The sequence below is a fragment of the Pollicipes pollicipes genome, unplaced genomic scaffold (assembly GCF_011947565.3).
Source record: "Pollicipes pollicipes isolate AB1234 unplaced genomic scaffold, Ppol_2.1 Scaffold_4295;HRSCAF=5057_pilon_pilon_pilon, whole genome shotgun sequence".
NCBI lineage: Eukaryota > Metazoa > Arthropoda > Thecostraca > Pollicipedomorpha > Pollicipedidae > Pollicipes > Pollicipes pollicipes.
This window is the reverse complement of record NW_023596461.1, coordinates 28,601,939-28,620,084: the sequence shown is the minus strand read 5'-3', so window position 1 is coordinate 28,620,084 and position 18,146 is coordinate 28,601,939. Positions and strand designations below refer to the sequence as shown.

Here is an 18,146-nt window from a genome sequence, read left to right as displayed (position 1 = left end):
CCAAGAAGCTGTTTTTCCCGAAAGGACATTTCCAACTCTTGACAAAGCGCTGGTCGCGCTCTTTTAAGTGGGCCACACCGTTCACAGGCCTTTGCCTTAAAGCTCCTTCCAGTTATCAGCATGCATGCGTAGGAACTTGATCCAGTTCTGTTGTACTCTTAGATACAGGAACCTCCAATCAATCTACACAACACATTGTCGATAGACTGTCGGCCACAGGTACCAAACCAAAAAATTATCATTATCATTGTGTGTGTGTGTGTGTGTGTGTGTGTGTGTGTGTGTGTGTGTGTGTGTGTGTGTGTGTGTGTGTGTGTGTGTGTGTGTGTGTGTGTGTGTGTGTGTGCGTGCGTGCGTGCGTGCGTGCGTGTGTGTGTGTGTGTGTGTGTGTGTGTGTGTGTGTGTGTGTGTGTGTGTGTGTGTGTGTGTGTGTGTGTGTGTGTGTGTGTGTGTGTGTGTGTGTGTGTGTGTGTGTGTGTGTGTGTGTGTGTGTGTGTGTGTGTGTGTGTGTGTGGCATTTTTTGGCTCGGACCATCATTGATCAATCAGGCGTCTTTAATTAAAAAATTGCATTGGATTGCAGTATATTCTATGTTTCTCACGTAGTTTCACCTGCGCATCACCGTGTAATTGGCATGGAAATGCCAGTGTGATGCAGCGCAATGGACAACTACAAGTACAAAAGGGTGAAAGAAAGAGAAAGACAGAGAAGCAGTTTGGAAAATGACGCATCTGTAAACAACGGCATGAGTTCCAACCATATGACTTGCAAACATCACGCCCTCGTGCATGCATGCATTGTTGTCATCGTTTCGATAGACATCATCCGCCATACAGCTCAATCAGCTAGGCCGTACATTTGCTGGACGTCACCGTCCCGCGAAGCACCCGCCCGCAGCGCCAGGCGGTAAATCCCGACTGAAGTGGTTGACGGCCGAGACGGAGCGGTATTTATCCAGCCATTATTCACGCGGCATATCAGCGACCGATCTTGCGCGGCATTAAACGAACGGGCCTACCGGTCGGAAATGACGTCAGCAGCCACACAGCGCAATCACTCGGGGCCGTGCATTTCCTCGAAGTCGATGTCCGCCAGGGTGACAGGCGGGGAAAACCCGACTGCGACGATCGCGAGTCGACGGACGAATGTTAATGATCCAGCCCTGCACGTGGCATATCAGCAAATGATCGCGCCCTGCATAAAAAAACAAGCACACCAGCGGTGCAGACCCGAGGAAACCAGCACACTATTAACGTACAAAGGGCGAGCGCACAGCGCTGGCGGCGCCCGCTGGCGCCGCGCCAGACCGAGCGGCGCAGCAGGGAGGCGCTGGAGCCACACAGACGGCTCCACTGCGCCGGGCCAGGCGACGGCGAGAGGAGGTGACAGCGGTCGTGCGAGAGGTGACGCCGCAGCTCGCGCTAGCATGAAACGCTGGTCGTGTCACGGGATTGTGCTGTTTGCGCTGCTCAGCGCCGTAGCGCCAATCAAGTTTTTGGACCGGACTGGACGCTGCAGTGGTGAGAACCAACAGTGCACACCAATCCTCGACTGCCCCGCCTACAAGACCAGAGCGGACATCCTGAACAAGCCACCGACGCCCTGTGGCTTTTCGGGCCGGACGCCGCTCATCTGTTGCGAGTCTACTGGAGCCACCTCACCGAAGCCTGTAAGCCTCACACAGCTGCTGCCAGAGGAATGCGGCAACCCTAACAGAACAATCACCGTCTTGCGTTTCCGCCGTGACACAACGGCCATTGAAAAACATGACCCACTTCAGAAAGACACGGATTTCACAGGCCCTGTGTTCGTCGCGCAAGCTGTTGGCGGTTTTAACGCTATTCTCGGCAAGTGGCCGTGGATGGTGCTGTTTGGCCAGCGGACGGACACCGGCGGGCAGGAGTGGTTCTGCGGCGGCGTCCTCATCAACGACCGACACGTGCTCACAGCCGCCCACTGCCTACGGCCAGAGCAGGCCGCCACCGTGCTGGCCCGCATCGGCGATCATGACCTCACCACCTTCGAGGACGTCGACCACCAGGAACGCAACATCGCCAGCATCGTGCGGCACCCGCAGTACCACGCCTCGCAGAACGACCTGGCGGTGGTGCGGCTGCAGTCGCCGGTGCAGCTGACGAACGCCGTGCGGCCCATCTGCCTGCCGCCGGCCGGCTCCCAGCACCACGGCCAGGATGTCGAGATGGCCGGCTGGGGCTTGGTCGAGTTCGGCGGCGAGACGGCCGACGTGCTGCAGGAGGTGCCGTTGCGTGTGTTCGACGAGGACGCCTGTGAGGACGCCTACCGCCAGGCGCCCGCCTTCAACACCGCATTTCCCGGAGGCTTTCAGGGCACCAAGATCTGTGCGGGCAGCCGCGACGACAAGCCACGCGACGCGTGCCGGGGAGACTCGGGGGGTCCACTGATGGTCGAGCTGCCCGACGGCTCCTACCAGCTCATTGGTATCGTCTCCACCGGCGTCGGCTGTGGCAACCCCGATTTTCCCGGCATCTACACCAAAGTGTCCTTCTATATTGACTGGATCCTCAGCAATCTTATTGAGTAGTTGGTCACTGTCTTTGTCATTGCCTGTGCTAAGGCTATTTCTTTTTGGTGCACCAATGTGCAGAACCGTATGCTCAGGATCTACTTAATGGTGTGAATAACACGCTGGTGATGGTTGCGTAGAATTCGAAATGACTTAAACCAGGCTGATACCAAGCTTGCTTTAGCTTTGAAATGTTTGTGTGGTACACGATAATCAACGGCGACGCATTTTTCTACAGCGCGCGGAGTTTAATAGCTGAGAACATTAAAGAGAAGGTCGGAACTACACAAAATAGCTTGATTTGCGACAACCTGAGTTATCCAAAAGTTATCCAAACTCCTCCTTCCCTCGGTGCGTTTAGATCACGATGCATCAAGACACATCTTCCTCTCCATGTGCGACGTAATTCATGGACGACCCTTTGCATGCGGCGGTCAGTAATCCAAGCGAATCACGGAAACTCTGTTCGATGGTACAGCCCATTTGACCTATAAATTTTCTTAGTTTCGAAGCTTTACACCAATATGGGCTGTTCATAGAACCGCTTTTGTAATTGGCAATCACGCATTTGAACACCAGACGATAACACAATTTTGTGAGCACTAGCATACTGAACAGGTAAAGTACTTTGGCCTTTTTCGAAACGTTGATATCCTTAAAAGTGTGACCTATGCAGGCAGCGCTTGAATACCATGCCAAAAATCTGAGCAGTGCATAATAGCAACTTTCAACTGCCCTTTGATGTGGTGACATGGAGATAATTCAGTATACCGACGACAGAATCAGAATCGATCTCGCGGCAGCGTCTGGCCTGTAACGCACCATATGGCACGGAGAGCATAATGTGTGATATATACCCATATACATGTATATATATATATATATATATATATATATATATATATATGTTTGATTAAAAATAACTGCTGACTCAGCATTGACGAGCTTCTTGATGCATCGTTCTAGTTTCCGGGCCTTTGACTTTGCGTCATCGCTTTGATTAAAGATGGATGGCACAAAATTACTCATATATTCATCACTCCTTCCATCACTCCTTCCATGAATATATGAGTAATTTTGTGCGAACCATCTTTAATCTACGCGATGACGCAAAGTCAAAGGCCCGGCAACTAGAACGATGCATCAAATAGCTCGTCAATGCTGAGTCAGCAGTTATTTTTAATCAAACATTTATGAAAGAAGGAATTCTGCCAAAATGTTCCAACATTTATATATATATACATATATATATATATATATATATATATGATTATATGTATATATATATATATATATATATATATATATATACATATAATCATTTACATGTAAAACACACATGTATGTATTATGTACATCGCGCATCAATAAAAACAAACAAAAACGCATGTACATATATATATATATATATATATATATATATATATATATATATACATGTCCCTCTCTAACAAAAACAAGTCGTCAATAAAATAGACCATATCCAACAATTTTGTTTGGGGAGTCTTTTGCCACCATGGGGCTCTTTTTCAACCCTATGCCCCCCCCCCCCTTGCCAAGATTCTGGCTGCGCCCCAGGCTTCTGGCTACCATTCCAGTCATATGAAGAAGGTAAAAATGGGGAATATAAAACAGGTCCTCATTAACAGATGGACCATATATCATATTTTTTATTATTATTCGAGCGGACATGTCTTTGCTACCAGGGGATACTTGCCACGTTCCCCTCCCTCGCCCAGAGTCTGGCTTTGCGCCTATACTAAAATATAGGGGCTCTCGGTTTTGGAGGCTCTTGGTAAACTATCCCCTCTTTCGGTACAAGTTCGCCGTCAATCACGCCTCCTCTGGTTAAGAATACAGTAGTTGCGTGAGTTCTGAAAAGTAAGAGCTTGCCGTACGTTGCAGCTAGGTAGAGAGCGCGAGGCTTGGAGTGAAGTATTGTAGAGGCGCTGATGTCGCGGTTTGGTCCTGCACGCAGGTGACAACCGATGTGTGGTAACATTGTAACTGTTAATGTGAGTTGCTTTGCGGATATCTGCCATTTTGATTTGTCCTATGCTTATTGGAGTTAAAGCCTTGGAAAATTTTGGTGAATTTTGTAGTTTTGCACGCGAAATGTATTGCTGTATTTCATCACTAAGTTGGCTGTGTTGTCATGACGACGGTCACGGCGTTGGTTTTCTGCCGTCGTGATTGCTGGATTTGGTAAAACCATGTTGGACGGGAAGATGTTTGTGATTTTCTCAATAAACACGGTCATAAACGCCCTCCACGGCGTAATATTATTACAACTTGTTACGAGTCCCGACTGGAAAATAGCGACGCCGCTGCAGTGAGTTTGCCCGGAGAGGAATAATGACCTTTCGTATGGCTTCATTAGGGTAACGCAACAACGTGCCAGACTCATTTAAAGGCCCGCCCTGACTCTGTGACGGGCGCAGGTAGTGACCTGATGATTTGTTGTAGGCCGCCAGGTCACGTGCCACTGTGATTAAGAGCAGCCCCACGGTTGGGGGAAGGGATGGGCGAATCTCCCAGGATCTTCAGATTCAACATCACCTCTATGGCCATGGACGACAAAAATACACCTCGCTCCTCTTCCGCCCGCATTCGTTACCCGCTGACCCCGTCGCCGGCTTCAACTGGCCCGTCTGGCGGCCTCCACTGTGACGTGGTGCATGAGCGGGCTGGCGACCACCATCAGGTTGTAGGTGTAGATGATGGCCAGGTCGACGTTGAGATAGGCCACCGTCCTGCCGCCGATCAGGTGGATGTATTCCTCCACCAGTTCGGTGGCGCCGTAGTAGCCGAACTCGCCTGAGCCCCAGCTGGCGAAGACGGGCGTAAGCCGCAGCCGCCAGCCTGTCAGGCGGGAGGAGGCGTTTGGTCTAGGCGAGGGCGGGCTGGCAGACCAGAGCCAGGCCATGTAGCCACACTGCTTGGTGGAGCACGTCCTTGTTTTGGTGTGTTTTGATGGTAATGCATCCAAATGAAGGGGAGCCCAACTTTGTTCCACGCCTGAATGGTGCTCCTTCGAATCAAGCCTCTTGCTGCGCGAGGTGTTGAAAGAGCGCGTCAGAATTCTTGTTTGTAGTTTGTTGCATGGTAACGCATGGAAAGAACCGACTACAAAAGGGTTTTCTGCACCTCACGTTCTAAAATGTTTGTTTCGTCCATGAAGAGCAGATCTAAAGAGGACATGGACGCCGGGGTGTAGAGCTGTGCGTTTTTGCAAGCTGGTCATAATGCCCGTCCCTACCGCACGCATTCCACTAAGTAAACCTGGTCGAGGTACTTGAAATGATGCCTTTGTGTGATGATGAAAGGTGCTGTGATGACGTGATGCTGTCTGCGACGCAAATAGTGTCAGGGGATTACAAACCGAATTCAGAGTACGTAATGCGTTACGGCTGCGTCAGCATTTCAGCAAAGTGCAGTAATGTTAAGTATAGTTATAGGTCAGTTGTTTTCATGGCCTGTCTATACTAAAAAAGCACTTAACATCCAACTCCGACGTCGTTTGGAGAAGATGTTTTCCGTCTTTCTTCCAGAAAAAGGTGGAGGAGAATGTTAAGTTTATAGCACTATGCGCAGGTATTCATCGACAGATGCCTGCCATAACCATATACCGAACAAATGACCGTTAGTGTAGGGTCCTCCGCGGATGGAATTAAGGGAAAGGACTTCAGACCAAAGCATAGGGCCCCTGAGTGTCGAGTGCCTTGGTGTGTTAACTTATATGGACCCCAACAGCAGCGTGGGGGCTTCCGAGCATGCGGATAGAACGCGAAACTAACGTGAAGGGCCCGTGATTAACCGAGAGTGCCCAGCAGGTTAACCAATGGGGTCCCGGCAATAGTGTAAAGAGTCTTTTGGGCGAATGGCAATAATCCATGGACGGCCCCTGGTCGGTCGGAAAGTTGACAATTAAGGCCCAGCAACGGCGTGGGGCCCTCTAAGCAGATGCAAAGAGACCACAAGGGCAACGTGGAAAGCCCCTAAGCGATCGCATTGACCCGGTAAGAAGGCAGCTAGCGTCAACAACAGCGAAGGGCTTCTTGACAGCGTAATGAACTTAGAAATCTCACCTTTGACTGCCCTCGAAGTAAACGAAGAACTGCATTTGTCTGCTCACGGGCCCTTCACTTCTGCTTGCAGCTGTTCTTGGTCACCTGGAGGCTCAAAGTCGCCCAATTTTGTTCTGTTTTGTTTTAAAAAGCTTCTTCCGGCTGATTATGGGCACCTTTGAAGCACATGGGTCGCTTTTGGCCAAAGAGGGTCATCACCCCGTGCTCCCTGAATCTACCACTGAAGCAGACCGACCCGTTTAATAGGCGTGCTGAGACGGAAAAAACCGCGGCGCTAAATGGTAAAGGTCACATCCATCCAGACGCGAGACACTGCATGGCTTTCTGAAAGTGAACAAGTCTTTTATGGGAAGCTTATTTTTCATGACCACAGTGCCGACGAACGTCAGCTGCATTCATCCACATACCACAATCGGCACGGATTGCATGAGGGAATTCCCGTGCACATGTAAGAAACCTGCTACCGGGAAATTTCATCAGTCTGGGCATTCCGCCATGCCGCCGTCACATGACGACCAGCCGTTGATCAGCCCGACACATGCAACGCACTACGGACCAGAGGTGCGCAGCACCAGCGATGCGTTGAAGTATAAACAATGGCTTTATACAGACGTCATATCACTGGAAGCACCGCGCCAAAGCGCTAAGGAATCTTTTGAGAAGATGGGCACAGAAACCCAATACAATACCTCAACATGGATCCAACGCGCAAATTACTGGCTTGACAGGCATCACTTGTTGCACAAACACAGGGCGCTTGCCTGAGAGGCTTGAAAGTATCTTCGTTTAAGGACGGCTTTTTTGGTGCCGATATTTTTGTGGAAATGACTCGGTTTGGGTTCCAGATGTCATTAAAAAAATTCCGTTGGTATATTGCACAAGCAACAGCGCGTCTGTCCGTTGGGCATATGAAAATGAAGACCAGTGAAAATGTGGCAGATACAAGCTTTTAATGTCATTACCGATTGCACGCAGCCAGCGCCCATACGGTATGCGCATTCCAAAACGCGGTGACTGAGTTGTTTGACAGAATAGCAGCCCACTTCGGAACATAAATTTCTTTACTTACGGATCAGCTGTCCAATACACACATATCATCACTTACTGAGCATACGCCTTTACAAAGGCAAACTTCAGCTAGACTGTTATAGGCACTTGTTCGCGACACTACGCGGAAAATAGGGCTTATGGTGGATTAAGCCGAACAGTGAAGAAATTCCCGCACCAGCCACTGCTCCAAGGCCGACGGACAGCGAGATCAGCACCCCGAGAACATGTTCGACCCCTGCTGTGCCTCTCAAATCGCTTTGCAGTTTTGTCTTCTGAGCACTGGTAACAGTCTCTCGGGCTGGACCCCGCCGTCTGCCACAGGAGGATGATGGAAGCATGGACGGGAACATTTAAGTTACCTGCTCTGTTTTTATACCGATATACTCACAGAGCAGGTGATTACCGGCACAATAATTATAGTATGATATACGGCCGGCCAAATGCCGAAAGCTCCTGATTTGAGTTCCTCATGCAAGAGAACCCAAAACGGATTTAACACGCAAATGACAAGGGTCGTAGAAATATCTCCTCAAGTGCCTCGTATGTAGACGCTTAGACGTGCGTCTGTTTACCAACATGCACACGTCATCCAAGCAGCGCAGTACCTACTGCAGCGCATCACACCACAACGAAACACCTTTAAATTGAACGACTGCCCCTCTGCCTCCACCTCCGCGCCGCCCCAGACTGGGTCAGACATCCGGCGATAAGGAGAGGGGGCATTCGAGAGCGGCGTCGACCTGCAGCGCGCCGGAGGAACGATTCGCTGAAGGATTTAGATCTGCGTTGCGCCCCAGCTTAAGATGCGAGTCACGAATCCCAAGCCTCTTAGCGCTGTCACGTGGTCGTCCGCTTTCGCTTCCAAAGCGGATAATCCCGTTCATAAAGAGCGAAGTGAAGACCTTGCACGTGGTCCGCAATCTCCACATTCGTCGCCTTCCGTTGTAAGCAGAAACCGTTTGCCGGTCAGCGCCATGGGCTGGTATTCAAGTCAATTTAAAATTCCCCTCAAATATGCACCCATCCACCTGGTGGGCGATTATCTTTAGAGCATTAAGTAGATACTAGGCTTACGGCTGGGCACGTTAGTGCACCAAACTGATATAGTCTTTGCACACCATGCCACAGCCAGTGACACACTACTCAATGAGATTGCCGAGGATCCGGTCGATGTAGGAGGACACCTTGGTGTAGATGCCGTGAAATTCAGGGTTTCTACAGCCAACGCCGGTGGAGACGATACCAGTGAGCTGGTAGGAGCCGTCGGCAAGCTGGACCATCAGCGGACCCCCCGAGTCTCCCCGACACGCGTCCCGTGGCTTGTCGTCGCGGCTGCCCGCACAGATCTTGGTGCCCTGAAAACCACCGGGAAATGTCATGTTGAACGCGGGCGCCTGGCGGTAGGCGTCTTCACAGGCGTCCTCGTCGACCACGCGCAGCGGCACCTCCTGCAACACGTCGGCCGTCTCGCCGCCGAACTCGACCAGGCCCCAGCCGGCCATCTCGATAGTCCTGGCCGTGGTGCTGGGAGCCGGCTGGCGGCAGGCAGATGGGCCGCACGGCGTTCGTCAGCTGCACCGGCGACTGCAGCCGCACCACCGCCAGGTCGTTCTGCGAGGCGTGATACTGCGGGTGCCGCACGATCCTGGTGATGTTACGCTCCTGATGATGGACGTCATCGAAGGTGGTGAGATAATGATCGCCGATGCGGGCAACCACGGTGGCGGCCTGCTCGGGCCGCATGCAGTGGGCGGCCGTGAGCACTTGTCGGTCGGTAATGAGGACGCCGCCGCAGAACCACTCCTGCCCGCCGGCATCCGTCTGCCGGCCGAACAGCACCATCCACGGCCACTTACCTAGTATAGCGTCAAAGGCGCCAACACCTTGTACCATAAACACAGGGCCTAGGAAATCCGTGTCGTCCATCACTATATCATGTGTTGCAATGGCTGTCGTGTCACGGCGGAAACGGATATAGGCAGTGATTGTTCTGTTAGGGTCGCCGCATTCTTCGGGCAGCAGCTCTGTCGGGTTTACACGCTCCGGTGAAGTGGCTTCAGTAGACTCGCAGCAGATGAGTGGCGTCCGGTCCGAATTGGTGTTGTGTTGTTGGTGTTCCGGCGCTGATCATTGCAAACAGTAAGATCACGTGACACGACCAGTCCTCCATGTTAGCGATAGCCCTTGGCGCCACCTCTCGCACGACCGCTGTCACCTACTCACGTCGCCGCCTGGCTCAGACGCTGACGTCATCACCGCTGACACTGACTGGCGCTGACTGAGCCATGGTAGAAAACAACGTGCGTCAATGAGACATATAACGGTTACAAGACAACTTATCGAAACGCATGGAATTATCAGTTCCCGTGTGGAAGTGTGATACAGCATCGCTTAGCTCACCGGTTTTGTTCATCGACCAGAAGACCGTCGGGATCGACAAATGATCTCTCGACGCCGACCATCTGATCGTTGATCTGTCGAAGCTCCAGATCAGTGGAACACGTGAAGGTGAGCTGTGAATTGCCAGGGGAACATGTTTAAATCCAATTAGGTGTAAATGAACATCAGATTTTACGAGCGAATCTTCCGAATAATCTGCAAAAACATTGTCGCTGAACATGAGCATCAGTGGCTCACCGTTCGGAGAGGGTTAAAAGCGCACGTGCATTTACCTTTTCCCACCTTCACTCGACGTCATCAAGTGATGCAGACAGTGCAGGGAGAAGGGTACGGGGCATGTGCCCCTCCCCCGCCCCTTTAGGTCTCGAGGGGTCCTCGAGACTGACGACTGAGAGCCCGGTTTCTGGGCCTGAGGGGCTGGCCGGAGGTCGTATTAAGGGTGATCGCCCTGCGGGCCGGGGCTCTCAAATTTAAATCAGAGGTCCCTTTGCGCTGATTACCCTCTTCCCCCTGAGAAGGTGAGGCCCCCTTTGTCGACCAGGCATTATGAGTACCGAACAGTCGGCTCCGATGCATTCTGGGCCTAAAGGCCCATTTCCCAAGCAGGGATAAGGCTAGGACCCATGATCTGCATTGTACCGTTGTCGCTCAATAGGTGAGAGACATCCTGCATCGGTCAAGGCCGACAGTGCCTCACAGGTGGCCCTATGCTGAAAAGAACCTGAGCGAACCAAGGACAGTGTTTGGAGAGCCCTAAAGGCCCCTCAGTATGGACGATTCAGGGCCTAACTTGGAAGCTGAAGAGTCAAAAAGGCTGGCTGTAGGCCTCATTAAGGGTCCGGTCCGTCCGGCCGGGACCTCATTTACGCCATTTACGAATCACGTAACTCTTTCAGTGCATTGTGGATCGTGTAAACGACACTATCTGTTGTGTCAGTGTCATATGGCAAGCAGCTTCTTTCATAACCAATGCATTTATGAATAACAACGTGCATTGGTTTCGAAAATAAGTATGAATACCAAGATTTGCTTTCAAGGTTCAAGCTAAGCCATAAAACTATACAAAGCAGATCGTTTCCATTTAACTTTTTGGCCGAACGGCGGAATGCAGTACATGTAGCCCTCAAACAACGCCGTCGGATGCACCTACCTAAATCAGTGCATGAGAAGATCTCCTTGTGAAACTGCTGTGCTGCAGTCACGTACCGCTGCCCGGCCCGCTCCAGACTGCCTCTGAACACGCCGAGACACCAATCATTGGCTGAACATGAACATCACCCACTGAACATATAGACGGGTCAGTTGTTGGCCAGGCCACACATCAGCCACTGGCTGGGCAGACAAACCAGTTACTGGCCGTGCCACACATCAGCCACTGGCCGGACAGACAGACCAGCCACTGGCCAGGATACACATCAGCCACTGGCTGGACGGACAGACCATTCACAGGCCGAGCCACGCATCAGCCACTGGCTGGACAGACAGACCATTCACAGGCCAGGCCACGCATCAGCCACTGTCTGGACAGACAAATCAGCCACTGACCGGGACACACATCACCCACTGCGTTGACAGACAGAGACCGGACCTCTGGTTGTTGGTCTGGTAGTTATCAACAACACTGAGCCAGCAGTAACAACACCCCACACCCTGAAGCTCCGACAACCCAGCTTACCTGAATTCGACGGCATGATTCACTTATCCACCGGTCGCTGGCTGCGGGCAGGCTCAGCCAGCGTTACCCACAGAGCGACACGTTGTGCCGGTCCATCAGCTGGCCGTAGCTCCGCCTGATGTGGTCAAGGCCCAGCCGGAGAGGCTTCTCCACGTCGCGCACGTCTATGGGCAGCAGCGGCTGCTGGGCCAGCCGCTGGGCCAGCACGGCCCACAGCCGCCCCAGCGCCTGGTGATACACGAACTCCGGATCCAGGTGCGCCATGGCCGAGAACGTCTCGTACACGGTGTGGTAGAGCGGGAAGTCGTTCCAGCTCCAGCGTCCCTGCCCATGCGGGTCGGAGCCGCGGGTGAGTGGTCGCTCGGCCCACGCTCCCACTCTGCCCGGCCCAGGTCTCCGGCCATGCAGCGCATGCTGCCGAGGTAGTTTGCACATCTGGCCGACGCCGACGGAAACGCAGCGGTGCTGGTGAGCTGACATCATAACTGACATCTGGATACCACATGACATCGAAATACATGCTGGTTATTAAGCCAAGTTGTAATAATGACATAGCGTGCTTGAACAAGTGTGCTCACACTAGTCCTCATCCACCGAAAAATGTCCAAGGACCAAGGGGATTTAAAGGACAGAAAACCTAACTAACCCCAGTGTTATCCGATGTCCATATCAGAAATACTATATTAAACAATATGGGGCTTATGCCAACCAAAGATACGTTCTGTGTGTTGGTTCCAACAAGAAACAATAAACATCTTACTTTAATGTTCCGGGTGGCACAATGTAAGACAGTGATCGCAAATCTGGCCGCCGCTGCCTTGATGCGAAAAACGGCCCATTTGAGAAACGGACGTTTTTCAATCCATGTGAGGGCCAATATGAATTCCAGATCGCGCACAAATCGGAAGCATGTTCACATTGAAAAGAGCAGTTTTTCGGCTCGCAAAATTTCCAAACTCATACCTAACGAACCAATGAAAATCGAAGGGTGCTTTAACTTGCAAACGATGTAAACCAATGTTACCACATGTTCACAACATTTTTGATCACCTAGTGGCAACATAAAATTGCTAGGGGGGGGGGGCATTTTGTTGCAAAAATGCAAAGTTTCCAAACGCAATCGTTTCTTTCTGAATGAAAGGGCATCGTCCATTTAGTGTGTAAGTGCAGCGGCAAGTCTTTCTGTGCATGCAAACAGTTTGTGCAGCAATTGAAAAATCAACATCAAGCGACGTTTCAGAATGCTTTTTGGAAGTAACGTAATAACTATGCGTGCGTTAATGTTTTTAGTTATACCATCGTGTTTGCCGTGCCATTGCGCGTCCAAAGATATATAATAAAACATTAGTGCGTTGCTGGAAACATATAGCATTCTTGATGGCCACAAATTTCCATGGTTTTGTTTCTGAGAGCCGCTCCGCTTGAAAGCAGATTTCCGGTGGAGACGACACACAGTGGTGGGACAAGCATTCATTGGCGTTGTTGTCAACATGCAATTGATTGCAAATCTGGCCGCGGATACATTGATGGGAAACCGGCCCATTTCAGAAACGGACCTTTCTTCGACCCATATGAGGGGCAATATGAAATCCAGCACGCGTACATACCGGATGCATGTTCAGGTTGAAAAACGCCGTTTTTCGGCCGGAAAAATGTTTCAAACTCATATCTAGCGAACCAATGTAAATCGAAGGTGCTTTATGTTACAAACGATGCAAACCAATGTCATCACTTGTTGACAATATTTCTTGTCATCGGTTGCGGACCAAAAATTTTGGAAGGCCTGTTTGTCGAACAAAATGTAACTTTTGCAAACGGAATTTTTTCATGTCTGAATCAAAGGGCATCGTCCATTTAGTGTGTAAGTGCAGCGGCAAGTGTTTCTGTGCATGCAAGCAGTTTGTGCAGCAATTGCGAAACCAACATCAAGCGCCTTTTGAGAGTGCTTTTTTGGAAATAACTTCAAAACTATACGTGCGTTAATGTTTCAAGTTTTACCATCGTGTTCGCCGTGCCATTGCGCGTAAAATGATATATAGTAAAACATTAGTGTGTTGCTGGAAACATATAGGATTCTTGATGGCCGCAAATTTCCAGGGTTTTGTTTTTTGGAGCCGCTCCCTTTGAAAGCAGATTGCCGGTGCAGGTGATACACAGTGGTGGAACGAGCATTCAGTGGCGTTATTCTTAACATGTAAGTGATCGCAAATCTGGCCGCGGCTACCTTGATGCGAAAAACGGCCCACGTCAGAAACGGGCGTTTTTACGACCCATCTGAGTGTCAATATCAAATCCAGCACGCGTATAAATCGAATGCATGTTCTGTTTCAAAACTGCCCTTTTCGGCAAGCAAAATATTCCAAACTCATATCTATTGATCTAATGAAAATCGAAGGGTGCTATAGCTTGCAAACGATGTAACCTGATGTCACCACTTGTTGACAACATTTTTGATCACAGGGTGCCAACCGAAAATTTTGGGGGGACCGATTTGTGGAACAAAATTCTAATTTTCCAAACAATTTTTTTCCGTTCTGAATAAAATGGCAGGGTCCATTTAGTCTGTCAGTACAGCGGCAAGCGTTTCTGTTAATGCAAACAGTTTGAGTAGCAATTGCAAAATCAACATCAAGCGGCGTTTCAGGGTGATTTTTGGAAAAAAAACATCAAAATTATGCGTGCAGAAATGTCTTAAGTTATACCATCGTGTTTGCAGTGCCATTGCGCATCGAGTGATATCTAGTAAAACATTAGTGCGTATCTGGAAACATATGGCATTTTTGATTGCCGCAAAATTCCATGGTTTTGTTTCTGAGGGCCTATCCCTTTGAAAGCAGACTGCCGGTGCAGGCGATACACAGTGGTGGAAGAAGCATTCAGTGGCGTTATTGTCAACATGCAAGTGATCGCAAATCTGGTCGCAGCAACCTTGATGCGAAAACGGCTCATTTGAGAAATGGACTTTTTTCGACCCACATTAGAGGCAATTTGAGATCCAGTACGCGTACAAACCGGATGCATGTTCAGATTGAAAACAGCCGTTTTTCGGCTAGTAAAAAGTTCCAAGCTCATATCTAACGAACCAATGAACATCGAAAGGTGCTTTGACCTTCAAACCATGTAACCCGATGTTACCACTCGTTGACAACATTTTTGATCACCGGGTGCCGAATGAAAACATGGAGGGGGGCCATGTTGCCGAAAAAAATGACAATTTTCCAAACGCGAATTTTTCTTTTCTGAGTGAAAGGGCATGGTCCATTTAGTGTGTAAGTGCAGCGGCAAATGTTTCTGTGCAGGCAAGCAGTTTGTGCAGCAATTGCAAAATCAACATTGAGCGCCTTTAAGAAGTGTTTTTTGAAAGTAGCTTTAAAACTATACTTGCGTCAATATTTTAAGTTATGCCATCATGTTTGCCGTGCGAGTGCGCGTCGAATGATATCTAGGAAAACATTAGTGGGCATCTGGAAACATTTAGCATTCTTGATGGCCCCAAATCTCCATGGTTTTGCTTGTGAGGGCCGCTACGTTTGAAAGCAGATTGCCGGTGCAGATGATACACATTGGCGGAGCAAGCTTTCAGTGGCGTTTTTGTCAACATGCAAGTCATCGGAAATGTTACCGCGACCACTTTGATGCGAAAAATGGCCCATTCCAGAAACGGACGTTATTTCGACCCATCTGAGGGCCAATATGAAATGCAGCACGCGTACAAACCGGATGCATGTTCAGATTAAAACCAACCGTTTTTGGAGAGCAAAATGTTCCAAACTCATTTCTAACAAACCAAGGAAAATCGTAGCGCGCATTAAGTTGCAAACGATATAGCCCGATGTTACCACTTGTTGACAACACTTTTGATCACCGGGTGCCGACGGAAAATTTGTGGGGGTATATTTTGTCGAACAAAATGAAAACTTTCGAAACGCGATTTTTTAAATTTCTGAATGAAAAGGCATGCTCCATTTAGTGTGTATATGTAGCGGCAGCTGTTCTCTGCATGCAAACAGTTTGTGCAGCAATTGCAAAATCGACATCGAGCAGCCTTTGAGAGGGTTTTTGAGAATCTGACTTCAAGACAATGCGTGCGTTAATGTTTAAGTTACGCCATCGTGTTCGCCGTGCGATTGCGCGTCCAATGATATATAGTAAAACCTTAGTGCGTTGTTGGAAACATATAGCATTCTTGATGGCCGGAAATTTCCATGGATTTGTTTCTGAGAGCCACTCCGTTTAAAGCAGATTCCCCGTCTAGACAGTCGTGGAACAAATATTCAATGGCGTTGTTGTCAAACTGCAGGTGATCGCATAGCTGGCCACAGCAATTTTGATGCGAAAAGCGGCCCAGTTGAGAAACGAACGTTTTTTCGACCCATATCAGGGTTAATATGAAGTCCAGCACGCGTACAAATCAGATGCATGTTCTGATTGGAAACAGCTGTTTTTCAGGTAGTAAAATGTTCCAAGCTCACATCTAATGAACCAATGAAAATCGAAGGGTGCTTTAACTTGGAAACGATGACACGATGTTACCACTTGTTGACAACGTTTTTGATCACCGGTTGCCAATCGAAAATTTTAAAAGGACAAGTTTGTCGAACAAAATGTAAATTTTCCAAACGCGATTTTTTATTTCTGAATGAAAAGTCATGGTCCATTTAGTGCGTAAGTGCAGCGGCAAGTGTTTCTGTGCGTGCAAGTAGTATTTGCAGCCTTTGCAAAGTCAACATCGATCGCCGTTTTAAAGTGTTTTTTTTTTAAATAACTTCAAAACTGCACGTGCATTAATGTTTTCAGTTATACCATCATGTTCGCTGTGCGATTGCACGTGGAATGATGTATATAGTGAAACAATAGTGCGTTGTTGGAAACATGTAGCATTCTTGATGGTCGCAAATTGTCATCGTTTTGTTTCTGAGGGCCGCCCCGTTTGAAAGCAGATTGCCGGTGCAGACATTCGTGGAGCAAACATTCAATGGCGTTGTTGCCAACATGCAAGTGATCGCAGTTCTGGCCGAGGCCATTTTGATGCGAAAAACGGCATAATTCAGAAACGGACGTTTTCTCGACCCACAAGAGAGCCAGTATCAAATCCAGCACGCGTAGAAATCGGATGCATGTTCTGATTGAAAACAGCCATTTTTCGGCTAGTAAAAGATTCCAAGCTCATATCTAATAAACCAATACAAATCGAAGGGTGCTTTAACATGCAAACGATGTACCCCGATGCTACCACTTCTTGACAACACTTTTGATCACCGGGTACCAACCAAAATTTTGGGAGGACCCCTTTGTGTAAAAAAATGCAAATTTTCCAAACGCAATGTTTACATTTCTGAACAAAATGGCATGGTCCATTTAGTGTGCAAGTACAGCGGCAAGTGCTTATGCGCATGCAAACAATTTGTGCAGCAATTGTAAAATCGACATCAGGCGCCGTTTGAGTGTTTTTTCGAAATAACATCAAAACTGTACGTGCGTTAATGCTTTAAGTTGTGCCATCGTGTTTGCCGTGCCATTGCGCGTCGAATGATATATAGTAGCACATTTGTGCGTCGCTGGAAACATGTAGCATTCTTCATAGCCGCAAATTTCCTTGGTTTTGTTTCTGAGTGCCGCCCTGTTTGAAAGCAGATTCCGGTGCACACAGTCGTTGACAAACATTCAGCGGCTTTGTTGTCAACATGCAGGTGATCGCAGATCTGGACGCGGCCATTTCGATGCGAAAAACGGCCAATTTGAAAAACGAATGTTTTTTCGACCCATATGAGGGCCAATATAAAGTCCAGCACGAGTACAAACCGGATGTATGTTGAGATAAAGAACAGCTGTTTTTCGGCTAGTAAAATGTTCCAAACTCATATCTAACGAAACTATGAAAATTGAAGGGTGCTTTCAATTGCAAACGACGTAAACCGACGTTCACACTTGTTGACAACATTTTTGATCACCCGGTGCCAACCGAAAATTTTGGGGGGGCCATGTTGTCGAAAAAAATTCTAAAAGCGATTTTTCCAGTTATGAATGAAAGGGCATTGTCCATTTAGTGTGGAAGTGCAGCGGCAAGTGTTTGTGTGCATGCAAACAGTTTGTGCAGCAATTGCAAAACCAACATCAAGCGCCGTTTGAGAGTTTTTTGGGAAATAAATTCAAAACTATATGTGTGTTAATGTCTCAAGTCTTGCCATCGCGTTCGCAGTGCCATTGCTCGTCGAATGATATCTAATAAAACATTAGTGCGTTGCTGGAAACATATAGCATTCTTGATGGCCGCATATTTCCTTGGTTTTGTTTCTGAGAGCCGCTCCGTTTGAAAGCAGATTGGCGGTGCACGCGATACACAGTGGTGGAACAAGCATTCAGTGGCGTTATTGTCAACATGCAAGT

General features: G+C 48.9%; 2 protein-coding genes across 2 annotated transcripts; one reads left to right on the top strand and one right to left on the bottom strand.

Moving 5' to 3' along the window:
- The first annotated feature begins 1,353 nt into the window (after positions 1–1,353).
- On the top strand, positions 1,354–3,466 carry LOC119096828 (venom protease). Its single transcript, XM_037219789.1, has one exon. It carries the CDS (start codon positions 1,428–1,430, stop codon positions 2,562–2,564), a length of 1,137 nt encoding a protein of 378 aa, XP_037075684.1. The 5' UTR covers positions 1,354–1,427; the 3' UTR covers positions 2,565–3,466.
- A 1,718-nt stretch (positions 3,467–5,184) lies between these two features.
- Positions 5,185–9,971, bottom strand: LOC119097395 (anionic trypsin-1-like). Its single transcript, XM_037220440.1, has 4 exons — positions 9,954–9,971; positions 9,245–9,484; positions 8,841–9,132; positions 5,185–5,408 (listed from the first exon to the last, which is right to left on the bottom strand). Exons 1-4 carry the CDS (start codon positions 9,969–9,971, stop codon positions 5,185–5,187), a joined length of 774 nt encoding a protein of 257 aa, XP_037076335.1.
- Between the last annotated feature and the right edge of the window lie 8,175 nt (positions 9,972–18,146).